Source organism: Morus notabilis, unplaced genomic scaffold, assembly GCF_000414095.1.
Source record: "Morus notabilis unplaced genomic scaffold, ASM41409v2 Scaffold269, whole genome shotgun sequence".
In the NCBI taxonomy this organism is placed as follows: Eukaryota; Viridiplantae; Streptophyta; class Magnoliopsida; order Rosales; family Moraceae; genus Morus; species Morus notabilis.
In genome coordinates, this window is record NW_010363284.1 from 109,626 (window position 1) to 118,571 (window position 8,946).

General features: G+C 36.7%; 2 protein-coding genes across 2 annotated transcripts; both read right to left on the reverse strand.

The window, feature by feature from the left end:
• Positions 1 to 343: 343 nt before the first annotated feature.
• LOC21404221 (pentatricopeptide repeat-containing protein At2g41080) lies at positions 344 to 3,959 on the reverse strand. Its single transcript, XM_024169362.1, has 3 exons — positions 3,932 to 3,959; positions 1,941 to 3,841; positions 344 to 400 (listed from the first exon to the last, which is right to left on the reverse strand). The coding sequence occupies exons 1-2, from the start codon at positions 3,957 to 3,959 to the stop codon at positions 1,947 to 1,949; spliced, it is 1,923 nt and encodes a 640-aa protein (XP_024025130.1). The 3' UTR covers positions 344 to 400; positions 1,941 to 1,946.
• Positions 3,960 to 4,665: 706 nt separating this feature from the next.
• On the reverse strand, positions 4,666 to 8,259 carry LOC21404222 (ATP-dependent zinc metalloprotease FTSH 2, chloroplastic). Its single transcript, XM_010103827.2, has 5 exons — positions 8,154 to 8,259; positions 6,316 to 7,503; positions 5,917 to 6,230; positions 5,388 to 5,628; positions 4,666 to 5,297 (listed from the first exon to the last, which is right to left on the reverse strand). The coding sequence occupies exons 2-5, from the start codon at positions 7,501 to 7,503 to the stop codon at positions 4,956 to 4,958; spliced, it is 2,085 nt and encodes a 694-aa protein (XP_010102129.1). The 5' UTR covers positions 8,154 to 8,259; the 3' UTR covers positions 4,666 to 4,955.
• Positions 8,260 to 8,946: the final 687 nt, after the last annotated feature.

Consider the following 8,946-nt stretch of genomic DNA (forward strand, 5'->3'; position numbering starts at 1 on the left):
CAACTTAAATTTGTATGTAGATAATATTTTAATAAAAATTCAATGGTGATGAAAAATTTTAATAGGGTATATGGGTGGGGTTTTATTCGTCTTTTCGTTGTAAATGCATAGAAAAAAATCATCTCAATTAAAATTTAAACGAAAAAGTTATGATATTTTTAAGAATAGAAAAAATATTGTTCATTAACTTAAGTTCGAGTTGAAGGGGAAACTTGAACTCGAGTTTAGCCGTAAACTCGAGTTAAAACTCGAGTTCAAACTCAAGTTCAAACTCAAGTTTTAGAAAAGAATATAAACTTAAATAAAGTTGTAACTCGGGTTCAAACTGTTTTATTGTAAAAGAACAACCCCTCATGCTCCTTATCCTCAAGATGGCCGGCAAACCTAGGTGATCCTATCCCTGTAGGCGCCAAATACAGATAGGGAAGGAAGAGAAAATCATCATTTATCCTGCAGTCCAATTTTGATTCAAATTCAAATCCCAATTTAAGTGAAACTTAAATTAATTTGAATACTAAATTGAACAACTTATCAAATAAGTTTAAAATGATAAATTTAAATTATGTTCACAATTTAAATTCAAATTTAAATAATCACATTATTTAAATAATAATTAATGCTCAGTTATATTATTTTCGAGTGTTTAATTTTAGAATTTCGTAATTCTAAAATTCTCATTTTGCCCTTTGTGTCTGGTAGAATTATAAGGATGACGCGGGGACTAATAGACATACAATCTCGAGCTCCAATAAAATTAATAATTAATTAAACACTTTAATTAATTAATTAATTACATTAATTCTAATAGTTACTCCACTATAAACTTGGAATTGCACTCTCAAAATTATGGACATAAATTACTTCTAAACTGTAAAGTGTCCATTTGATATAGTCACTGCATATAGATCAATCCTTCATAAATAATTCATAATTAGAACTATGTGAAATCCGTTAACATTTCTAATTATATCTTCATCCCTGGGTACCATTGATTTTCTAATGGATAGTAATTCATAAAACACATTTATGAATCAGAGCGCTCTTACTAATCCAAGTATCGAATCAACACTCAAGAGAACTATTTATCTTCTTCTTTCTCAAGAAGGAATGGATTCCATCTCGTATAATAACATTCCCGGCTACCTACTTCATAATGTCTCCAAAATACAAGGAATAGGATTTAGGGTCTCAGAATACGTACCGAGTAAATCAAAAGACACAAATTCATAAATAGGAGTTTGTTAAGAACTCAGGATTAAGATCATTCTATATATGACCATCGGTAGACTCAATTAGAATTTCTATACTTAACAAAAATTATTAGAAATTCATATTGTGTCCATGTCACTATTCCACATAATCTTATTATACGAAATACACTCATTCAATATCTCACCATATTAACAGTGCGGATAACATCGTTCCATTCGAAATGGGAATGACATGTATTAGTAATGTTTTAATTAAAGATTCTGAACTTTAATTAAATTCATTATGAACATCGCTTTTTTATTATTATCCTTAAACATTATCCTCTCGCATATAATACTTATATACAATATTTAAGGTCACATAAATAATTATGAAATTTTCATTGATATTCATAAAATATTCACAAATATATACACACATAAAATGATGAATAAACTCTTTTATTAAATAAATAAATAATAAATGTCCTATTACATCTCATATTTCTAGGACACCATTCCCAACAACCTCAAGCAACACCAATGTGATAGACTAAGAGCCCGTTTAGTTGGAAGATTCGTTCTCTGATTCGAATCATGTTTTATGGTTCGCTACAGTATTTTCTTTCACAAAAAATACACGTAAATCGAAAATAGTTCTAATCTCATAGTTTTAATCCATAAACCAAACAGGCTCTAATAGTAATTCTAAATCACATGATTTTGATTATGAAAACACTATTAACTGACCTTCTCTCACCAGTAGTCTCCACAAGAACAACCTCCATTCCTGAAGTGGTGGAATCTACTACTATCACGCACAATTATTTCGCGGTTTTTTGTCTCAGATATGTACTTAATGGCCAGATGACAATCTTCACATACCCGCAGATTCTTCATTATCCTTAACGGTACACCACCAGGGGTGTTCATTAAGGCAAATGCAATTGCCAACTTCTCACTGTGATGTGCCAAGCTGTCCTCTTTCTCCTCAACATCCATGTCATGTAAAACAGCACTCGTGTTGGGCGCATAACCGCGGAATTTCATCTCGGTCGTTAGTTCATTCAGATACAAATCAATCTCCTTAGACTTTGGATGAGATCTATCACCCCTAGAGAACTGGTGAACTTGATTCTTTATTTCCACCCAGCTCACACCCGGTTCCTTCTTAAGATTCTTATCTCTCATCATTTTCCTAACTGCAGAAACATCCTCCCACCTTTTGGCAGAAGCATGAACGTTGGAAAGTAGCACATAAGAAGCCGAATCCTGTGGATCCACCTTGAGAACTTCCTCAGCAACCCGACTTGCCACGTCTGCATTTTTGTGTATCTTGCATGCAGCCAACAAAATTTTCCATATGATAGCATCAGCTTTAATGGGCATTGATCGTATCATGGCCTCTGCTTCCTCCAAACAACCATAACGACTGAGTAGATCGACAATACACGCATAGTGCTCCCGTCTAGGCTTCAATCCATACCTTCCAACCATCAAGTCAAAGAATTCCAACCCTTTCTCCCTCAATCCGCAATGGCTACACGCATAGAGCAAGCTTAAGAAAGCAACATCATCTGCTTCCATACCCTCCTCCTCCATTCGTTCAAACAGTTTGATGGCTTCCTCTCCTCGGCCGTGAAACCCATAAGCCGCAATCATAGAGCTCCACAACACCGGATCCATACTTTCACTTTCCACGAAAACTTTCACAGAATCTTCCAGACACCCACATCTTGAGTACATGCTAACCAATGTGCTAGTCAAATCAACTACAGAACAAGCCCCTGCTTTTATCGCCTCAGCATGAGTCTGCTGGCCCTGTCCAAGTGTTGCCAAATCTGAACATGAACTAATTACACTCACAAAAGTGATCTTGTCAGGTCTTAAACCCGCAAGTTTCATGATATTATAGTTATCCAGCACTTCCTCTGGATGCCCACTTTGAGCTTTTCCTGCTATAAGCGTATTCCAAGCAACCACATTCCGAATTGGCATAGAGTCGATCACTTTTTCTCCTTCTTCCAAGCTTCCAGACTTCATATACATGTGAGCCAAAGAGCTCCCAACAACCAAATCGAACTTGAACCCACTTTTCATTACATAAGCATGAACCTGTTTCCCTGCACGTAAAGATCTCAAACCCGCACATCCTCGAAGAACGCTACCTAGAGTGTACTCATCAGGCAAAAATCCTAACTCATGCATTTCCGAAAAGAGACACAACCCGTCTCCATTGAACTCAAACTGGATCAAACCGGAAACCATAGCATTCCACGTAGCAACGTTTCTTTGTGGCATTTCGTCGAAAACATTGCGGGCACTATCCAAATCACCACTTTGCACGTAACAATTTATCATTATGTTACACGACATAATGTTTCTCCAAGGCATGTGATCAAACAACGTTATAGCAGTTTGTGATTCTCGGAGTTTGGAGTACATGCTAAGGAGGTGATTTGAGAAAAACTTGTTCAAACACCCAGATGTAATTGTCAAAGAATGAAGCTGTTTCCCCATTGGAAGTGATTTTCTGAGTATGCATGCTTGGACAAGGTGACAGAAAAGAGATGTGTCTGACCATATCTCCGATCTGAAGCTTTTAAAGGCTTCTTTGACGTGTCCTTTGGAGCAGAGGGCAGTGAATTCTTCTATAGATGTAGAAGCACCAGTTTTGGAGGTGCTTGTGGAGATAAAATGTCTGGTTTTGATACATTGGGTGTTGAACAAACTGCATAAGCGAACGTGATTTAGACAAGATTTGCCCATGCATTTCATTTGCTTAGTGGGCTGTTTCAAGCTAGTGTAAGGAGTTTGCCAATATTTTTAAGTGATTATATACAAACAGAGTCATACTTTTCTTAATTTAATATAATCATGTAAAGAGCCAGAAGAAAATTATTACAATATAAGTGCGCGTGTAAAGATGTAATTTAGTTCTCCTAAAACAATATATAATTTATTATATGGATAAATACACATAGCCCCCACTAAATATTAAAATTTTGATTCAACATTCTCCTAATTATTTTATTTTTTATTATTAGTATCCACTGATAAAAGTTCTTGGCTCTGGATACAATTTTAATGTGATATGACCGTTGTATTCGTAGAGTATAATTTCCTACTCGACTGTAGAATTCTGTGTTTCATTTGCCCGTCCTACAAGGAAAGGTGATACAGAATAATGAGTTAGAATCTTTAGTTTAGCTAAGCTAATTCATGTATTGTAGATATTAAACAAATAAATAAATGAGAGAGAGAGAGAGAGAAGATGGCAAGAATGTCTATATTTTTATGTTTCTCAACAAAGAAATAAGTTTGTTTCGAAAGTAAATTTTGCACCAATAACACATGTTCATGTATACGTGTTACAAACTTCGGACTTGGCATGATTCCTCAATCACGTTAAGTTTTTCGTGTTTCTCGTAGTGGGCATTGAAATTCTTTATGGGCCTTGGTCTTTAAGCGCGTATTAAAATAAATGAATTGCCGCGGTTACAAGTCTGTTTCCCAAAACAAAATTTACGATGCTACAAAATGTACATATACACGGAATAATGTTTCATCCAAGCCTGCAGCTAAATGCATTTGAGTTATGCCAAGCAAAACCAGGGCACCAAATGAGGAGATTTCTCTCATTTTAGTCTAATAAAGAGTGCTTTACATATGTGATCAAAATTAAAGTTATGATACATCTAACCAATTGAAGATATTTATAGCTTTTGTTTTCCCAAGTGTTAATAACAGTATGATTTGAGTCGTTTAAACAGTGACTGGTGTTGGAACTGCAGGAGGAACCCGGTTTTCAGCTGGGATTTCCACAAACTCTGACAGAATGGCCCGGAATTCATCCCCGGTCATTGTTTCCTTCTCTATAAGAACTTCCACGACCTTGTCAATAGCCTCACGGTTGTTCCTTATGTGGCTCAATGCAATCTCATATGCCTCGTCCGATAATCTCTTGACAGCGGCATCAATGTCTTCAGCAAGTTTTTCCGACATTGAATTCCTTGCCATCATTCTCATAATTACATCTGCGCTCTGAGCTGATGTGTCCATTAGTGACCATGGGCCAATCTCCGACATTCCGAATGTGGTTACCATCTGCAAACAAGCCAATCAAATTTTTTAACTTGCAATTCTTAGAATGATCAAATGAGGGGAATATTTTTTTATTTTTATTTTATTTTGTACCTGTTTAGCCAAACCGGTAATCTGTTGCAGATCACCAGCTGCACCTGTTGTCACCTCGGGCTCACCAAAGATAACCTCCTCTGCAGCTCTACCACCAAGTCCACCAACGATTCTAGCAAACAGTTGCTGCTTGGATATCAGAGTAGGGTCATCCGAGGGAATGAACCAGGTAAGACCACGTGCCTGACCTCGCGGAATTAAGGTTACTTTTTGAACAGGATCATGCCCCGGAGTCAGAGTCCTGTGTTAATTAAGAAGCTTGGTTAGTTTTTCTAGTTGAAAGTGATGCCACTCAAGCAAAAATAAAACCCAATTATCCTGGATCACAACTAGAATAGATTTGAGAATCATGCTCATGAAGCTATCAACTTTAAATCTTTAATGGCTTAAATTTAAGTATGATGTTTTGGTTCAAGAAAGTGTCACTGTCTGTGAAAAGAAAATCATTATCAAGTTGAAAACTAAGCCTCGTATTACACTATGGAGACTTTCTGAAAAAACCAGACAACGGAGCAACTATCAAACTTACCCACATATGGCATGCCCAACTTCATGATATGCAACCAGACTTTTGCTCTTCCCATCTGTCATTACGGTACCTTCCATTCCAGCTACAATTCTATCAATTGAATCATCAATCTCTTTCGATGAGATTGCTGTTTTCCCACGCCGACCAGCCAATATAGCAGCCTCATTAAGAAGGTTGGCAAGGTCAGCTCCACTGAAACCAGGGGTTCTCATGGCTATAACATCAAGAGATACATCTCCGTCAAACTTCTTGTTGCTAGCGTGAACCTTTAAGATCTCAGTTCTTCCTCGGATATCCGGAACATCAACAGTCACCTGCATCAGAAATCATCTCTAAGCAATTTTGATGTTTGATTTGAAGTAATGAATGAGCATGTAATCATATTTCACACTTTCTTACCTGCCTATCGAACCTTCCAGGCCTCAATAAGGCGGAGTCGAGAATGTCTGCTCTGTTTGTTGCAGCAATAACAATGATTCCAGTGTTACCTTCAAAACCGTCCATTTCTGTTAAAAGCTGGTTAAGGGTCTGTTCTCTTTCATCGTTTCCTCCACCAATACCAGTACCTCTTTGACGTCCAACAGCATCAATTTCATCAACAAACACAATGCAAGGCGCATTCTCCTTGGCCTTTTTGAAAAGATCACGTACACGAGAAGCACCAACTCCAACAAACATTTCAACAAACTCAGAACCTGAGATTGAGAAAAATGGAACACCAGCTTCCCCAGCAATTGCCTTGGCTAGCAGGGTCTTTCCAGTTCCAGGGGGGCCAACAAGAAGAACACCCTTAGGAATGCGAGCCCCAACTGCGGTGAACCTCTCAGGTTTCTTCAAAAACTCCACCACCTCCATAAAGTCCTGCTTTGCTTCATCTACCCCAGCAACATCATCGAATGTCACCCCGGTGTTAGGCTCCATTTGGAACTTGGCTTTAGATTGACCAAAGGCCAAGGGGAACCCAGGTCCACCCGGGCCACCCATACCTCCAGAAGAACGCCTTGAAAGTAGGAACAAGCCCCCAATTAAAATTAGAGGGAAAGCCAAATTTCCAATCAAGTTGAACAATAGAGAACCCGAGTCTTCTTGAGCATTGTGTGCAGCGAAGTCAATGTTCTTCTCCCTGAACTTCTGGAGAAGCTCCTGGCTAAGCCCTGGAAGTTGCACCCGGACTCGCTGCACTCTGTTTCCCAGCTCGGGAGAAACAGCTTCCACTATAGCGATGGTTCCGTTCTCAAATAAATCTACCTTCTTCACTCTATCCTTGTCCAGATACTCCAAAAATCTGGAATAAGACATCCTAGAGGAAGAAACCCCTTGGTCATCGGCTTTGGCCTTTCCGGCTCCAAGCAAAGCAGGAACGCCAATTCCCACATTCCCAAGCAACAACTTAAGAAAGCCTCTTCTTCCTTCGTGTTGCTTTTGCTCGAGCGAAGCCTTAATGGAAACCACTTTTGTCACCTTAACCAATGATGGAAGGCTTGCAGAAGGGAGAAGATGTCTACCATAAAAGTCCTTGCTTAAAGCAGATTTAGTAGCACGAGTCGATAAACCATTTCCCACAAGGCATGCTGATGATGCTGCCATCTGTAGGTACCACAAAAGGCATTCGATAATAGTGATTAATCCAAAACATAACATAATAAATTCAGCAATTATCATGAAAACCAACAAGAAAACATTACAAGCGCAAAATACAAACCTCAAGAATACATGAGTCAATCTAAACTACAATCACATCAGAAACAATGGGGGCAGATTAAGAAAATTAATCATTTTGCAAGTTTCAATACATATACTCAATATTCTGAGAAAGTAAACAGAACACAGAAAGAAAGGGGAAAAAATAGAGAAAATGGAAAATTGCAATTATATATATATATATATATAAACTATTTTTCTCATGGTAACGAAACATGGCATTCAAATTAAGTTGGAAGCAAATCAAACCCCTTCCAATACTTTTCAGCTTCAATGAGCTCCAATTCAAAAAATCCACAAAAACACTAGATTATAAGCCCAATAAAGAACAAAAACGAAACGAACCCAAATCAAAGCAACTCCAACGAAAGACAACTGAAACAAAACAAAACAAAAACCAAGGAAGCTCATCTCCAACTAAAAAAATTCATTCCATTTCTTCCAAAACTGAAGAAAAAATCCAAGTCCAATCAACAACCAAACACAAAACAGATAAATGCCCATTACAAAGGAAGCATAATTGAAGAAGTACGTACCTTTGGAAGCAGAAAATATTGAGGAAAAAGTGAGTGAAGAAGAGAGGGATAAGAGAACTCCTGGGCTTATTTTGGCGCAGGGGATGAGGGAAGAGAGAGAAAAGGGGTGTCATATTTTGGGAGCGGATGTGGTTTAAAGATCGCATACGTGTCATCATAGTATTAGAATTTTTCTTTTTATTTTTCTGCTTGGAACATCTTTCATTTTTTTTGGTCAGAAGCTGTTTGAGATTTTTTGTTCGGCGGACGTGGATAAATGGAGGGTTTTTTTTTTTTTTTTTTTTTTTTTTTTTTTTTGAGTAAAACTCAAAAAAATTTTTACTCAAGTTATAATTTTAATATTTATTTATAAAATTTGAGTTTAAATTTGTATTTTAACTTGAGTTTAGAACTAAAATCTGAGTTTAAGTGTCCCCTTTAACTCAAGTTTTTAAACTCAAACTCAAGTTAATGAACAGTATTTTTTCTATTCTTAAAAACGTTATAATCTTTTCATTTTAATTCCGATTGATATGATTTTTTTTCTATACGTTCACAAGAAAGAGACGAATAAAACCTCACCCATATATCCTATTAAAATTTGTCATCACTATTGAGTTTTTATTAAAATATTATTTAAATATAAATTTAAATTTTGACATACTCAAACACAAACTCAAATAGATTCTCAATTCAAATCATAACTTAAATGTACACATCCAAACACAAACTCAAATTATAACTTCAACTCAAATTATAATTCAAATTCAACTTAAAATTTACACTCAAATTATTATAAATAAAAAATGTAACT

Excerpts from the sequence above, each read along its gene's own strand:
- LOC21404222 (XM_010103827.2), bottom strand. The coding sequence starts at position 7,503 with ATGGCAGCATCATCAGCATGCCTTGTGGGAAATGGTTTATCGACTCGT. Across the intron at positions 6,231-6,315 it reads CTGGAAGGTTCGATAGGCAG|GTGACTGTTGATGTTCCGGA; the intron begins GTAAGAAAGTGT and ends TTTCTGATGCAG. Across the intron at positions 5,629-5,916 it reads GTTGGGCATGCCATATGTGG|GACTCTGACTCCGGGGCATG; the intron begins GTAAGTTTGATA and ends TAATTAACACAG.
- LOC21404221 (XM_024169362.1), bottom strand. The coding sequence starts at position 3,959 with ATGGGCAAATCTTGTCTAAATCACGTTC. Across the intron at positions 3,842-3,931 it reads ATCTTGTCTAAATCACGTTC|AAGAATTCACTGCCCTCTGC; the intron begins GCTTATGCAGTT and ends CTACATCTATAG.